Below are 17,373 nucleotides of genomic sequence, written 5' to 3'. Positions count from 1 at the left end.
AGTGTCAGCATCCCCACGGGGCGTCTGTCACAGCTCATTGAAAGTGATCTGCCTTTTCTTTAAAGGGGGAATTGCAGCGGGAAGCAGTGGAAAAGGAAGAGGAGCTAAGCGCAAACAGCAGGATGGCGGGGCCACAGGGACCACCAAGAAGGCCCGGAGGTGGGCAGAACACCCACCCCACTCACCTCTGTTAGAGCGCCCTCTGCGGCTGGCAGAGTCCGTCAGCAGGGAAGAGCTCAGGTGTCTGAGGACGCAAGCCTGCCCTTTTTCTCAAATCCTTAGCACTTTGAGGGGTGAATGAGCCCCAGACTAGGTGACCTGTTTTAGGAACTTGTTACTAAGTGAAACAGCCCTGGGGCAACAGCCCTGGGGCAGCACGCCTGTGGTGATTTACCTGGGAGCAAAGTTCCATTAAGGCTTCTTGAGGAAGAGTAGATGGACCAGAGAGAGTGAAACCGATATTGAATGTTAGCCCTTTTACGTAAACTTTCTTCCTCTCCCCTCTCATGGCTGTTCCCTTCACTTTGTTCAATACTGAGGTGGCGAAATCCAGGTCATTTCTTATTCAGCCTGGAAACAGGTAGTAAGTGCTCGTATCTCTTGAGTTTCTGTTCATTAGTTATAGTAATAAATATACTAAAGGCAACTGCCCTTGTTCCTCTGTACCCTTTCTCCCCTGTGATCTACTGGCTCAGTTTCATAGATATCCATACAGATTAAAGTAATTTTCATTTCCCCGTTTTGCCTGCAGAGGGCAGGATGATCTATTTGAATAATGAAAAGCATTTGAAGTTGCATGTGTTCCAGCTGAACTCTAATAAATCAGAGGCCTTTTTTACGGAAGTGAAGGCACTGGAGCTAGAGGGGGTTTTAGTTTCTTGATTTTATTTTTTCCTTTCTGCAGTGACCCTTTGTTTTCTGCTCAGCGCCTTCCCCCTCATGGCTACCCCTTGGAACACCCATTTAACAAAGATGGCTATCGGTATATTCTAGCTGAGCCCGATCCCCACGCCCCTGACCCTGAGAAGCTTGAACTCGACTGCTGGGCAGGAAAACCGATTCCTGGAGACCTCTACAGAGCCTGCTTGTATGAACGGGTTTTGTTAGCCCTACATGATCGAGGTAGGTAAGCTATTAATGATCGTGTTGGACCCAGTGTTACTTTGAACTTCTGTTGTCAGCTGTGTCCCGTCTAGAATTCGACGGACACGTCAGTCTGCTACCGCTCCCTCACCCCCATCTCTGACTAGACCCAGCCAGGATGTGCAAGAAATAATTTCTTCCTTTTCTCTTCTTATAAGCTCTAGCCAATTATATATGGTGTGTGGGTTTTTTTTAACTTTCTATGTTGAACTAATTTTAAACTTACAGTACAGTTGCAAAAATAATAGAATTTCCATATATCCCTCATCAAGCTTCCCCTAATAATAAGATCTTACATAACCATAGTACAGTTATCAAAACCAGGAGATTAACATCGGTAAATACTATGAATGAAACTAAAGACTTTATTTAAATTTCACCAATTTTTCCTCTAGTGCCTCTTTTCTAGGATCTCACATTGCATTTAGTTATTTCTCCTTAGTCTGTTGCAGTGTTAATCAGTTACTTTGTTGACTGTTCCTCAGTGAGGGTCTGTCTGACTTTTTTTCATGATGAGACTGAGGTGTTGCACTTTTGGAAGAACACCGCAGACATGAATCCTTCCCACTGCATCACCTCATGAGCTGGTGATGTCGATGTGTCTTATTATTGGTTGTGTTGTCTTATTATTGGTTGTGTTAAGGTGGTTTCTGCTGTCTCTCTCTACTGTCTTTCCCTTTATAGTTCATAAATATCTTAGGGAAAGATACTGCGAGGCTATGCAAGTATCCCATTTCTCTGTAAAGTTTTGCCCACTAATTTTAACATCCATCAGTGGATCTTGTCGGCAACAGTTGTTAATGTGGTATTTGCCTGATCATTTGCTATTTATTCCTTCCTTTCTTTATTATTTAATTGATTATTTTTATCAGTGTGCATTTAACAGATATTTATTTTATTTTGTTGCTCAAATTACTCCAGCTTTGGCCATTAGGAGCTTCTTTAGGTTGGTTCCTGTGTTTTCCTTTTTTTTTTTTTTTTTATTGAAGTATAGTTGACTTACAATATTGTATTACTTTCAGGTATACAACATAGTGATTCAATATTTTTATAGATTATACTCCATTTAAAGTTATTATAAAATAATGGCTATATTTCCTGATGCTGTACAATATATCCTTAAAGCATCATTTTTTTTTAATTGGGGTATAGTTGCTTTATTTATTTTTTATTTTTTTATTGGGTATTTGTTTTATGCATAGTGGTTTGTACCTCTTGATCCCCTAACCCTATCTCGCCCCTCCTCCCTTCCCTCTCCTCCTGGTAACCACTAGTCTGTTCTCTATATACGTCAGTCTCTTTCTGTTTTGTCATGTACATTCATTTGGTTTTTTAGATTCCACATATAAATGATAACAGAGTATTTGTCCTTCTCTGTCTGATTTAGTTCACTGAGCATAATACCCTCCAGGTCCACTTACATTGTTGCGAATGGAATCTTGTGTCCTTTCGATAAGTGCCATCATTTTTTTTTCCTTACTTGCTGGCGTCACAAGATGTTTTTGGTTCATTTCATATTTTCCGTGCTCCAGGCCAAGTATCGGCTCCTTCTCCAAGGAGCCCGGGTTCCTTTGGTTGGACAATGGTGTTTAGAAATGAAGATGTGAGCGTTTGGCGTGCTTACTGTTACAGGGTGTTGCTTCTAGGCTTCCGCAGTGGACCGAGGTGGGAAATGTATGTCCGTATCCTGACCGACACATATATACATGCCTATACTGAGTTTACTGTGCTACCTTGGATTTTAATCAAACACCACAAGGTTGTTCCAGCCTTCCACCTTTCCATATTTGTAACTTCTTTCTTGAACAGTAAGAGACCTGACTCTAATTACCTCCAATACATTTTCTTACTCGTTCATGTCTAACATGCACATAAGGTGGTTTGAGAATTGCAAACCACTGTAGGAAACATTCCCTAACTAGATTACAGCATTTATGTACAGCTGTTTCTGTCTTAGCCTTGCATATCCCATCAGGATACTGCTAACTTAGATTAGTTCTTTCCTTCCCCACCTCCTTCAGTGTGCTTATGGTTTTCATTTGTGATACGGTAGGCTCAGTTGTTAGTGTTGGTATGCCATTTGGGGTTCTCCCACATCTTGGGGGCATGTGCGTCTGTGTCATGGGAGTGTGAAGGGTATGTGCAACATTACTGTAGTTCTAGAGCTACTGTTGTTCACAAAGGTTTGCCCAGAGTCATCCCTCCTCGCCCCTGCTGCCCCACTCTCATTTCCTCTTTTTCTCCCACTTTCCCACCCACCCTCTACATGACCAGTCTCTCTAGTTTCTAGTTCATCCTTTATTTCTTCTGCACAGGTGAGCACACACGCGTGTATTTCCTTTTATCTCCTTTTTTCATACATGAAGGGCAGCATACTGTAGATAGTCTTGCATTTTGCTTCATGCCGTTACTCCATGCCAGTTCAAAGAGCTTGTCCTCATGTTTTTCTTTTTTTAACTTTATGATATGGCATTATGTGGATGTACATGGTTTATTCAACCACTCTGAATATGGGCACTTAGATTGCTTCCAGGATTTTGGATTCATCAAGAGGCAGTGAATAACCATGGGCTTGTGTGTTTTTATATTTTTGGTGGTATACGTTCATGGTTGAATTCTAGAAGTGGAATTGCTGGACCAAACGGTAAGTAAGTATATACCTAGTTTTGTTAGATATTGCCAAATTCCCCTTCAAATGGCTGTGCCGGTTTGCATTCCCATCAGCAATGTAGAGAATGTTTGTTTCCCCATAACCTCACAAACAGAAGGTGTTGTCCTAGATTTTAATTTTGGCCAGCCTGGGAGGTGAGAAATGGAATCTCAGTGTTTTAATTTGTGTTTCTTTGAGTTTGAACATTTTCTTTCATGTTTAAGAGTCATTACCTTGTGAATTATGTTTGTGTTTTTTTATTTCCCATTTTTCTGTTGGTATTTTGGTCTTTTGTCCCTTTATGTGCTAGGGATGTTAGTTAGCCCTTTGTCTGTGGAATATGTTGTAAACATTTTCTCCCAGTTTTTCAGTTGTCTTTTAACTTTGTTTATGACTTTTTTGTCATGCAAAACTCTTTTTAATGTATAATAGTTCTTTTAATGGCATAATTTATTCAGTTATTCAGAGAATAGCATTCATTATCCGTTAGAATGTGAAAGTGAATTTAAATAAACTACTTTTAGACAAGTGTACCTCATGGATTTCTTTGCTGTTTTTCTGAAGTATTAATACAAATCCAGATAGCATATTATTTCACCCATAGATATCTCAGTATTTATCTCCAACGAGGATTTTAAGAAACAACCACTGTGCCATTATCTTACCTGATAGAGGTGAATAATAATTTCTTAATTATTCCATACTCAGTCCATATTCACATTTCCACAGTTGTTTAAAATATGCCTCTTTCAGTTGTTTCTTTGAATTGAATCTAAACATGTCCATATAGTTATTCCATTGGGAAGCCCATTCATTATTTCTTGAATTGATGCTAAAAGCTGTAACACTTGTACTGATGCTAGTCATTCAGAAGTGAAGGAGTCAAGTGAAGTCACTTGGACGTAATCCCTCAGTTTAATGACCATTGTACATGGATCGGTTTGACTCCTGTGAGTGACAAGCATACTTTGATAGTAGGGAAGGGCCAAATAAGTGACTTCAGGGTTTAAGAAGTGAGCCTTGTCGTGTTTCGCTCTACATAATAACTGTAATTCTGGAGGGGAAAAAATGGGAGAACACTGGCCCTTATTTAGCAGTAACATGTTAGAACTTAATACGTAGGATAGCAGTGGCTGCCTGCTGTTTATGCTGAGCCTTTTAAAAGTTAACAATAAATCTATATTGTATCTTTTAAACTTTTTATTTTGAAATAGTCTCAGATTTATTAAAAAAAAAAAAGTTGTAAGAACAGTACTAAACTTTTTTTTTTCCTGAACTACTTGACAGTCAGTTGCCATGATGCTGTCTCACCTTTGAGAACTTTATTGTGTATTTCTTACAAACAAGGACATTCTCCCTGTGTTACCTAGTGCTGCATAACGAATTACCATAAAGCTTAGCATTCTAAAACTACCAGTGTTTATCATCCCATAGTTTCTGAGGGTTGGGAATCTGGGGGCAGCTTAGCTGTGTGGTCTGGCTCAGGAAAACTCAGGAAGTTGCAGTGAAGCTCTTAGCTGGGGATGGCGGTCTGTTTCCAAGATGGCTCAGTCACGTGGCTTTGACAGGACACCCTCAGGTCCTCACTGTGTGGGCCTCTCCATAGACTGCTAATTTGTCCTCATCCATGGAAGCTAACTTCTCCTAGAGCAAGTTCTCCAAGAGAGCTGTAAAGAGTTTGACCTATCTTGAAGTGGGACAGTCACTTCAACTTCATTATATTTGTTACAAGAAATTAGTCGCTAAATTCAGCCCACACTCAAGTGGAGGGAAATTAGGCTCCACCTCTTGAGAGGAAGAATATGAAAGAACTAGTGGATATTTTTTTGAACTTTCACATCTTACAGAACTGACACAACAATCAAAATCAGGAAATTAGCATCTGATTGCTACCATCCGATGCTCATATTCTATCCAGGTTTCCCCAGTTGATCCAGAATGTCCATTATAGCAGAAGGGTCCAGTTGAGAATCATTTGCTGCATTTAGTTGTCGTGACTCTTAAGTCTTCAGTCTGGAACAGCTTCTCCATCTTTCCTAGACTTTGACCTAGACGCTTTTGAAAGTTAGAAGGCGGATATTTTACAGAATATCCCTGTTTGGTTTCATCTCGTTCCTCATGATCCAAATTCTGCATCTTCAACAGGAATATCACAGAAATAATCTCACATACTACATCCTGTAGGTGGTGCAGGACTTTAATGTGTCCCATTACTGGTGATGTCCACTGATCATTTGGCTAAGGTGGTATCTGCCAGGTTTATCCACTGTAAAGTTACTCTTCTTTCCCTTTGTAATTAAAAAGTTTTGCGAGGAGGTAGACCCTTTAATATCCTGTTCTGTCACAGACACTTACCTTGCTCAGCCCCACTTAATGGCTTTAGGACTGAATTGATCAGGAAGGAGTAAAGGAAGAAGTATTTGTATTTGAGAAGGTAGAATTTGCCAAATACCTAAGCAAGTTCTGTTAAACAATGTGCATTTAATTTAGGGAGGTTATCATTGTATCTCCTGAATACGAGAGCCATTGCAGGGTCACAGAAAGAGTGCAGCGCCAGGGCTTCAGTCAGGCTCTGCCAGCTGCGGTGTGATCTTGAACAGCCACGTGGTCTGCTTCTCCAGTGGAGGTGGGAGTTGTGAGGGGGAGTCTGTCTGGCCATCTGTCTACCTACCTACCTACCTACCTATGAAAGTACTTCATAAATCGTAAGCCTTTATAAAAGCTAATGAAACTAAATTTTGTTCTTCCAGTAGAATTCAGACAACTTCTAGAGTCCCACAAATACTATTTCAAATGCTTTTCCCTCAGTTAAGTCTTAATTGGGTTGGAGATGTTTCTACATCTATAAAATCAACCTACACAGCGCGAAAATACTCTCCCACCTTTTGTCATTTTTTGCTTCACTTTCAAGTCACAGTGTCCCTTCCAGTTGGTTTAGATTGTCCCCTTATGTTACATAATGGTTTCTTAGTAAAGTAAGATTCAAACTATACGCAAAGGTCGAGAGGTGAATACAGTGACGCTCCATATAGTTTTCATCCAGATTTAACAGTTATCAAGGTTTTGCCGTATTTGTTTTATCTGCTCCTTTATTTCACTGTCTCTTTTTTTTTTAATTTTTAAGAAGTAAGTCTCACCCTATGTACTCTTAAAAATATGTATCTCTAAAAAGTATGGAGTTTGCTTTTATAGCCACAAGCTCTTATCATACTTAGCAAAACATATAATTCCTTGCTATCATCTGAATTCAGTCCAAATCAGATTTCCTTGATTGTCTCAAATATCTTTTTATCTTCCCACAAAATACTTATTAATTACAAAGGGGAAATAGTAATTTTATAGTGGAGAAACCTGGAAGGCACCACCTTAACCAAGTGATCAGAGTTTAACATCACCATTTGGACAGCATGTGCTTCCTGACCTGACGTACTGAGAGGCCTGGCAGTACTGCAGTGGTGTCCCGGCAGAGGCATGACCTGGACCCAGACAGGAGGAAGCATCGGACAGACCTGTTTGAGGGACAGTTCTACAATCCAAGTGACCAGTACCCTTCAGAATGTCAGGGTCATGAAAGACCTGAGGAGACACGACAACTAGATGAAATGGGGGATCTTGGATTAGATCCTGGAACAAAAAAAGGATGTTATTTGGATAATTGGCTTAACTCGAAGGTGACCCATAGATTAGTGTAACAGTATTGTGTCAATGTCAATTTTCTGGTTTTGATCCTTGTGTGATGGTCACAGATGCTGTTAACACTTGGCAAGCCGAGTGAAGGACATGTGAGGACTCCACTATTTTTGAAAGTTTGAAATTGTTTCAAATAAAAAGTCTTCTAAAGGGTGGTTTATTCACATCAGGATCCAAACACATTACAACTGGTTTGTTATATTTTAGGGAATAGACAAGTATAATTGGCTTTAACCTGCCATCTTAAATAATCCATTTAATAAAAACTGATTACTCGACAGCTTTCTTCCTTTTTCTTTCTTTCTCCTCCTTCATCTATATCTGGAGACTTTTAAACTCCTGAACTAATATTTCAAATTCCTGACTTGATACTTCTGATTTTTTATTTTGTTTTACTGGAGGGTAAGAGTTTGTGGCAGTTGTCTCCAAGTATTTCAAATAAGTTGCAGGCCTTTGTTTTAATCTCCATCACTGCAGCTCCCCAGTTAAAGATCTCCGATGACCGGCTGACTGTGGTCGGAGAGAAGGGCTACTCTATGGTTCGGGCTTCTCATGGGGTTCGGAAAGGTGCCTGGTACTTTGAAATCACGGTGGATGAGATGCCGCCAGACACCGCTGCCAGGCTGGGCTGGTCCCAGCCGTTAGGTAAGCTGGGGCTATGATACGGACGTGGCAACAGGTGGAGAGGTATAGACCATCTGGCTGAGCTTCACGACTTGTAGGCTTATTGGATTGTGGTCATAAAATTCAATTCCTGAGGGTTTAGGTGGTTTGCAGTTCCTAGGAATATTTTTATAATTCATTGCTTGTGAGAAATAGTTTGTTAGCCATTTTACAAAACTGGCAAAAAAGTAAAAATAAAAAAGGAGTAGAGTATTTTCCTTTAGCAAACCAGAGTTGACTTGCAGTTCTGACTTCCTGTGTATCTTTTTATTGGGACAGGTAACCTTCAAGCTCCCTTAGGTTATGATAAATTTAGCTATTCTTGGCGGAGCAAAAAGGGGACCAAATTCCACCAGTCCATTGGCAAGCACTACTCTTCTGGCTATGGACAGGGAGATGTCCTGGGGTTTTATATCAGTCTTCCTGAAGACACAGAGACAGCCAAGTCACTGCCCGATACCTATAAAGATAAGGTGAGTCTGTCCTCCTGAGAGATTCCTGGGTTTGAAGACCCGTGGCAGCTGATGCCTTCAACTGTGTGTTCTCTTAGTGATGCTTATCCATTTACATCTTTCCCAACATTTCATTTTGAAAATTTTAAGACATAACAAAATTGAAAGAATTTAAAAGTCAGTGTCCAGATACCCATCACCTAGATTCTGCCATTAACATGTTATCCATTCATTCCTCCACCCACACACCCACCCATTCATCCATGTTTTTTAACCCCCTGCCAAGTACTTAAGGGTGCATATCATTAGCTAGAGATTAACTTTTGTTTCGTTTTTTCTTTTGATAATAAAATTTACAGTATAAAATGAAATGTACAAATTTTAAGTGTATGTTCACTGAGTTTTGAGGTTGAGCCAAACCCCTGTGGAGACGCTGAATCTTACACCTCAGGAAGTTCCCTCAGACTCCATCCTAGTCAGTGCCAGCTCCTACCCCTACTGAGGCGGCCACTGTTGTGAATTTTTCCCCACATCACAATTCTGTTCCATTAGTTTTGCTTGTTCTTGAACTCATGTAAATGGAACCATGCAGTGTGTGATCTTTTGTGTCTGGCTTTTATTGTTTGTCATAATGCTTTTGAGATTCTTCCATGCTGTTACAGGAATCTGTGGTTTGTTCCTTTTTACTGCAGGGTAGTTTCCATTGTGCAATACCACAGTGCTTGCCTATATTCCTATTAATGGACACTGGGGCCATTTCAAGTTCGGGTTTATTATACATAAAGTTGCTATGCATATTCTTGTACAGACCTTTTTTGTCAACATGTTTTTATTTCTTTTTAGTCATTGCCTAGAAATAGAATTACTGGGTCATTATACATTTAGTTTTATAAGAGATTGTCAGACTCTCCATTCCCACTAACAGTGTATGAGTATTTTAGTTGCACTACATCCTTGCTAGCATTTGTTGTTATCAAACAATTCTAGCCACTTTGGTGGGTGTGTAGTAGGTATCTCGTTTGGTTTAAATTAGCATTTCTTTGGTGACTAATGATATTGGACATTTTTTCATGTGCTTACTGGCCATTCATCTGCTTTTGTGAAGTTTCTGTTCAAATATTTTGACTTTTTAAAAAAATTGGGTTGTTCGTCTTCTTAATGAGTTGTAGGAGTTCTTCATATATTCTGGATTACAGTCTTTTGTTGGAAATGGCTTTTTAAAAAGTATTTTTCTCCTACTCTGACTTTTCTATTCATTTTCTTAATGGTGTCTTCTGATGAACTGAAGTTCTTAATTTTTATGAAGTCCATCTCAGATTTTTCTTTACAATTATATTGCTTTCTATGAGTGAATAAATCTTTGCCTGCTCTCAGGAAGTCATGAAGGTATTCTTCCACGTTTTCTTTGAAAACATGGTTTTAGCTCTTACATCTAGGTTTCTGATCCACCTTGAATTCATTTTTGTGAATGACATGGAGTAGAGGTCAAGGTTAGGTTTTTTCTAATATAAATTTATTTATTTATTTTTGGCTGCGTTGGGTCTTCGTTGCTGCACGTGGGCTTTCTCTAGTTGCGGTGAGCGGGAGCTACTCTTTGTTGCGGTGTGCGGGCTTCTTATTGTGGTGGCTTCTCTTGTTGCAGAGCACGGGCCGTAGGTGTGCGGGCTTCAGTAGGTGTGGCATGCAGGCTCTAGAGCGCAGGCTCAGTAGTTGTGGCGCATGGGCTTAGTTGCTCCGCGGCATGTGGGATCTTCCCGGACCAGGGCTCGAACCCGTGTCCCCTGCATTGGCAGGTGGATTCTTAACCACTGCACCACCAGGGAAGCCCCCAAGTTTAGGTTTTTTTTCTGTGTTGATACCCACTTATTCTAGCCCCATTTTTGAAAACTCCTTTCCTCATTTCTTTGGTTCCTTTTGTGACAGTCCAATGACTGTGGAGATCTATTCCTGGGCTCTCTGTTCCGCTGATCTATTTGTTGACCTTTATTTCTGCCAGTGCCACGCTGTCCTGATGATGGTAGCTTTAGAGTAAGTGCTTAAATCGGGTGGTGGGGCTTCCCTGGTGGCACAGTGGTTAAGAATCCGCCTGCCAATGCAGGGGACACGGGTTCGAGCCCTGGTCCAGGAAGATCCCACATGCCACTGAGCAACTAAACTCGTGTGCCACAACTACTGAGCCTGCGCTCTAGAGCCCACGAGCCACAACTACTGGGCCCGCGTGCCACAACTACTGAAGCTTGTGCGCCTAGAGCCTGTGCTCCACAACAAGAGAAGCCACCACAATGAGAAGCCCACACACCGCAACGAAGAGTAGCGCCCACACACCGCAACAAAGAGTAGCCCCCGCTCACTGCAACTAGAGAAAGCCCGTGCGCAGCCACAAAGACTCAACACAGCCAAAAATAAATAAAATAAAATAAATTAAAAAAAAAAAAAAAAAAATCGGGTGGTGTCTCCTCCAAGGTTGTTCTGATAATAAGCAGTCAGAGCACATTGTATTGGTGGCATCACACTGCTGACTCTCGTCACTCCTGCCACCGCCTAGAACCTTCAACCACACGAGTGCTTGGTTCTACACTGCACAGAGGTCTGCAGTTGCCGCGAGGATACTGTTGGAATCCTTAAAATTATTTACTGTTTCATTTCCATTATAAAAATTTGTTTTTAATTTGAATAAGCAATTACTAATATGTCCATAAAATGGAATACTGTGGATCTGTTCAGAAGCTACATATATACAGATATAAAATGACCTCAGGTGTATATTGTTGAATGAAAAAGTCAGGATGCAAATCAGAATGGCTAGTATGCTGCCATTTGTATGCCTTTTAATTTTGAAGATATTAATATATGCCAAGACTTTCTAGAAGGATACCTGGACACTGGAACAGTGATTGCTTTTGGCAACAGAAAACTGAGTGTGGAGGGACATGGTGGGAGAGATAGTCTTCATTTTGTGTTCTTGTATACCTCTTGAATTTTTTTCACCACGCTCAGTGTATGTATGTGTGAAAAAATTCAAATTTAAGGAAATGAATGTCAGAGAATTCCCTGGCGGTCCAGTGGCTAGGACTTCACGCTTTCACTACTGAGGGTGCAGGTTCAATCCCTGGTCAGGGAACTAAAATCCCACGAGCCACATGGTGCGGCCACAAAAAAAAGTTAAAAAAAGAAAATTAATGTCATACGTTTACCTGGGAGTGAATAGTTAAACAGAGTCTTGGGAACCAGTAAGAAAGGAGTGACCCAGAGACCACCTGTGGGAGAAACAGGTAGGGAACTAGGAGGGAAGGAAGTAACCCCCCCCCCCCAAATCTTAGTAAGGGCCTTTTGTGAAAATATTTAACAAGCATGTGCCATCTGGTAATTCTTAAGACACACATAATTGTTCAAAATCTAACAAAGCTGACTCTGCAAAGATTTTAAATTTCTGTTCAGAACACAAGGACTCAGTGCTATTTGTGTGAACCTGGCTTCCCCCCCCCCGCCCCATGATCATGTAGCTGATGGTTCATTTTTCCTTTTTTTTTCTTTTTTTTCTTCTCTCTTGGTTTTCAAGGCTTTGATAAAGTTCAAGAGTTATTTGTATTTTGAAGAAAAAGACTTTGTGGATAAAGCAGAGAAGAGCCTAAAGCAGACTCCCCATAGCGAGGTGAGTCATGGTCATCAAAATGTCAGAATTAGAAGAATTTGAGCATTGGGTCCAACCCCCTTATTATGAAAGTGAGGGAATTGAGGCCCACAGGGTGGATGAAGGGATTTCTGCTAACAGAGCAGCAGCAGGGCCAGCGCACTCTCCTGCCTGCCGTGTTTTGTTCTTTTGGGCTACCTGCTGCTGCTGTGAGAGGGATGACCGGGATTCTTAGAGAAAAGGGGGTATAAAACAGTGGCCAAATAAAGTCTGAGGGCAATTGAGGAAGCAAGTCAGAGATACTTAATCCTTTGTCAGAGGAGGTAGCAAGTGCGGAAGGAGGAAACTGGAATAGGAGATTCAGGGCCTCGCTGTGTGACCCGGGGGGCAGCAGGAGCTGTGATGGCTCGTTCAGTGCCTTCTAGAACTTTCCCTGCCTCCCTTCTCCCGGGTTGTTGGGAACATGTTTGCCCAAGGTCATAGCACAATCAAAGAAGGGCTGGTGCATCTGGACCAACCACAAGGGCCCAAAATAGAAGGGGAAGGGATGGAAGAAAGTTCTGAGCTGGAAACATTTTTCCATAAAAATGCTGTGAAGCCACCTGCATCAGTAATAGAAGCAAATGTAGGGGAAATAAACTAGGATTCCGATTGTTTTTAGGGAAAAAGTAGTAAAGGGAAACAGTTAATTGAGCTAAGGAGATAATACAGCCAGAAAATACAGCCAGGCAGAAGATAGCTCTTGCTGGGAAGAAGAGGTAGAGAAAGTTACTTCAGAAAAAGGAGCCTTTTCTGAAGTCCATCCATAGTGGTTAAGAGAATATTCAGGATAGTTTCGAGAGAGAAAGGACAAAGAAATGAGGATTCAGAGACTTTGACAGAAGATCCTGCGAAATTTTCAAAGTAGAAATGCAGAAGTGAGGACCTGAGGCAAGGGAAGGGGACAGATAAATGAGCTCAAAAGGGTGTAGTTCCAAGGGATCGTTACCTTTTATAAATATAATGTAATGAAAAACAGAAAGTGGAACTGTTTGATATAAGTAGCATAGGAATTCAGAAAGCAATTAAACCTGAGGACCAAAAAAAAAAAAAAAAAAAGCACCATTGCACCTCAAAAAAAAAAAAAAACCCTGATAACCAGCTGGAATAGTGCATGTAGATAGGCTCTGAAAAATCTAAGGTATTATATAAATGTCAGCTATTGCTATTACACAAGCTACATGCTATTCTTAGGATTTCTTCAAGTGCTGCCACCATACTGCTAATAAAGGGTTCTCCAACGGAGTTCTTTTTTAGTTTGTTCTTTTTTAAAATTCTGAAGTGAAACCATGGTTTTTGTTTCAGATAATTTTTTATAAAAATGGTGTCAATCAAGGTGTGGCTTACAAAGATATTTTTGAGGGGGTTTACTTTCCGGCCATCTCGCTGTACAAGAGCTGCACGGTACGTATCGTCTGTTCATCCTGTGAACACAACTTGAGGGAGATAGGTGGACGGCTGTGGTGAAAGAGCCATGGATGGGATTCTAGAAGGAAATCTGAAAGGCCTTGGAGTGGGATGGGAGCGTATTCCTCCTGTTACTGCTTGTTCCAAAAACATGTGGGTCCTCCAGGAAGTATCTGCTTGGACAGATAAAGATCATGAAGTTATTGTAAAGCCCCATACCTTTCCTTTGGATGTGCTGTGTGGTCACTGTTGTTCAGTGTAAAGGATCTAAAGTATTTACACGCATAAATCAATTTGGTGTTATGTGTCGTGATAACCTACCATCATTAGTAACTGTTGCTTATAGTGATTTTTTAAAAAATATGATCCAGCATGAAGGGACTATCATTAGACCCTACCAGCTAAAAAAACCAAATTATTTGAAAAGACAATGCCTGGAAGTTTCCATGTCCTCTTACTCTGTCAGTAGCCCCCATTGAAGTAATATAAGGAAATCTTTAGGTTATAAACAGAAATCAGAACAAGTTTATTTTATTTACCTAATTCTTGATGGCTATTATAGGGTATTCACCACTTTTAGCAGTATTAATGTATATCATTTGTTTCAGTTATACCGTGAATATCACAGCTACATTTAAAGCGAGAAATTTCCCATGTCACGTTAAGGTGTTCACTACTTTCTTCTTCTGTTTCTTCATGTCTGCTTGGATTGAATTTATCCCAGGTCTCCATTAACTTTGGACCATGCTTCAAGTATCCTCCAAAGGACCTCACGTACCGCCCTGTGAGTAACGTTGAACATGTCTGCGTGCATCCTCAGTCTTCTTGCTGCAGTTCCTCCAGTCTCACCTCCCCTCTCTGTTCCTTGTTCCTCCCGCAGATGAGTGACATGGGCTGGGGCGCTGTGGTGGAACACACTCTGGCTGACGTCTTGTATCACGTGGAAACAGAAGTGGATGGGAGGCGGAGTCCCCCGTGGGAACCCTGACCAAGTCCCTTTTTCTTTGCAGACACGGACTTCCTGGGGAATAATATGAGCGGGTTTTGTTTTTGTTTTTTAACTGTGGCAAATGTTTTCCCGAAGATACTGCAGAACACGGCCTCTGCTGTAGCAAATTAGAGGCCGGGTGGGTCTGAGAGAGACTCCCTGCCCTTCAGCACTCCCCCTTCTATCATGGCTTTTACTTCGTGTGCCATTCCCAACAGCTGCCGACCCTGGGATCCCATAAGCGCCCTGTGAACTGGGCCTGTGCCATGTACCCCACCAGCTGAGACTTGCTGCTTACTGTGTTTTCTAAGGAGTGGATAATCTTGCCCAAGTAGCTAACATGTTTAAAGACATGTCCTTCTGCGGGCATTGCTTCCATCCCGCCTGGTTCCCAAGGAAGTGGTGGGCCTGTTTCTGAGAACAGCTGAAATCCATGGCTGTACATTCCAAACCAGTTTAACAGCTCTTTCCTTTCGCCGTGGGTGTGTTTTTGTTATTAATTTTGAGGTGTACCTTTGAACACTGGGATCTCTGAAACTACTAGGTCTGTAGAACTATACTTGTGAAGGGAACTTGCTTGCAGCTTTAACAATTAGAAACTCTTCCCAAATAAAACTTGTCTTCGAGTGTGTGTGGCACTTTGCTTCCCTTTCAGGTTGGGGTCCATGTGGCGACAGTGTCGGAACAGTAAGGCACTCTGAGGAAGGGGAGCCAGCCTTGGAGGAGAGACAGGTTTCTATCTCCACCCTCCCCCGTTGTTCGTTCCCTCCAGCCAATTTGACCACCCCCTCTTATCCTGTGAAACCCGACTCTCAAGAAGGTGAACAGGGGGCACTTCCCTGGGGGGTCCGATGGCTAAGGCTCTGCGCTTCCAATGCAGGAGGCCCAGGTTCGATCCCTGGTCAGGGAACTAGATCCCACATGCCGCAACTAAAGATCCCGCATGCCACAGCTAAGACCCGGCACAGCCAAAGAAAGAAATAAATAAATTTTTTAAAATAAATAAATTTATTTATTTATTTATTTTTGCCTGCGTTGGGTCTTCGTTGCTGCACGTGGGCTTTCTCTAGTTGCAGCGAGCGGGGGCTACTCTTCGTTGCAGTGTGCGGGCTTCTCATTGCGGTGGCTTCTCTTGTTTCGGAGCACAGGCTCTAGGTGCGTGGGCTTCAGTAGTTGTGGCACGCAGGCTCAGTAGTTGTGGCTCGCGGGTTCTAGAGTGCAGGCTCAGTAGTTGTGGTGCACGGGCTTAGTTGCTCCGCGGCATGTGGGACCTTCCTGGACCAGGGCTCGAACCTGTGTCCCCTGCATTGGCAGGCGGATTCTTAACCACTGCGCCACCAGGGAAGTCCTAAATAAATATTTTTTTTTTAAAAAGGTGAACAGGAACTTAAAAGGGTAAATGGTCTCCCTCCAGCTCTTCCCTTTGAACTTGTGTGTTGATCTGTGCAGGTTATCTTCCTGCCTTGCTTATCTTCCTTTGTAATACCTGATGATTAAAGGACAGTTTTCAGAAGACAAAAAACTAGAATGTAAGAATGAGCCTTCCCCGGGGTCCCTGAGTGCTTCCCTGTCCCCCTTTTAATCAGTGGCAATGCAGTCCTCCCAGGATTGCTCCAGACTTCCCTGCGTGTAACTTCCTACCTAGGTTAATAGAGTGGTTCACCAAGAGTCCGGTAATATGTTGCCAAGGACCCCCATATATTATGCCTGTTTAATTTCCCAAATTTCAAGTGACTGTTGGTATCTTAACACAGAAGCTTTGACTAATGTATTTGTCTCCTAATGAATCACCCAGACCCAGGGTCTTTGTTTCGGTCATTCCACCTCTCTTAACAGGAAACCCAACAGAATCAGGCTGAGGTCTATTCATTCGTGGTCTTATGGAGCAGACTTGGTTATAAAGCTTCTGGATCATCAGGGTTTGAAGAACTCTAAGTAAACGAGGATGGTGTTATCTAGAGGAAGCTGGAGATGAATTCTTTGTAGCATGAATTACCACACATGTAAGTTATGCACCCACTCTCCATTTAAATGATCAAATTAGGGGTTTGTGCATTTCGCTTTCATAAATTGGAGGTTACAGAAATAATGATTTTTGCCTGTTTATACTGCATATTCTGTGTGTGTGTTTTGATTAGATTCATTTGAAGGGCTCAAAGAATACCCACTCTTCTTATAGTCCTATATAAAATGGTTTCTGTAAGCAGATCATCACTGACAATTCATTTTATTCCAGTGTAAAATTAAACAAGTGAGAAAATATCTCCCCAGGTACCTCAAAGACACAGTTGCATAGTTTGAAAAAGGCAAATTATAATCAAACTCAAAACCATGGTGTGTGTTGAAAGCCCATTTCTTTACTGTCAGCCTGTTCTCTTGAAACCGGAGCATATGTTGCTCTACACATCTTTCAACAAGTAACCCTTTCTCTTAGCTGGGAGTGGATGATAATTCTGTTCTAGAAACACTTTTACAATTATCCCATCTCACTCTGAAGCTCCTGGCTGGATAAACATAATTTCATCTATGCCAAAAATAGACTACTAAGAAACAATCAGAATAAATATTAATAAATATCTCTATCAGTTGTAAATTCTCAATACCTCAATAAATTATAACAGCATTCCTGCTACTGCTCATTTGTTTAATAAATAAGCTAGAACTCTAATTCCAAATGGTGTAAATCATCAATGCTGTTAGCACTGGAATG

At 41.4% G+C, this 17,373-nt stretch overlaps 1 protein-coding gene across 2 annotated transcripts in view; it reads left to right on the top strand.

Annotated features, from left to right (window-relative positions):
• Positions 1–15,290, top strand: part of ASH2L (ASH2 like, histone lysine methyltransferase complex subunit) — a 36,718-nt gene extending 21,428 nt beyond the window's left edge. For both annotated transcript variants that reach the window (XM_061177578.1, XM_061177579.1), the window contains 8 exons: positions 66–159; positions 905–1,122; positions 7,961–8,128; positions 8,426–8,619; positions 12,158–12,250; positions 13,574–13,672; positions 14,400–14,459; positions 14,556–15,290. In XM_061177578.1, the coding sequence (XP_061033561.1) occupies positions 66–159; positions 905–1,122; positions 7,961–8,128; positions 8,426–8,619; positions 12,158–12,250; positions 13,574–13,672; positions 14,400–14,459; positions 14,556–14,663 (1,034 nt within the window). In that variant the 3' untranslated portion in view covers positions 14,664–15,290. The remainder of the gene's footprint in view (positions 1–65; positions 160–904; positions 1,123–7,960; positions 8,129–8,425; positions 8,620–12,157; positions 12,251–13,573; positions 13,673–14,399; positions 14,460–14,555) is intronic.
• The last annotated feature ends 2,083 nt before the right edge of the window (positions 15,291–17,373 follow it).

The sequence above is a fragment of the Eubalaena glacialis genome, chromosome 20 (assembly GCF_028564815.1).
Source record: "Eubalaena glacialis isolate mEubGla1 chromosome 20, mEubGla1.1.hap2.+ XY, whole genome shotgun sequence".
Taxonomy (NCBI): domain Eukaryota; kingdom Metazoa; phylum Chordata; class Mammalia; order Artiodactyla; family Balaenidae; genus Eubalaena; species Eubalaena glacialis.
This window is presented reverse-complemented; position numbering and strand designations above follow the sequence as displayed.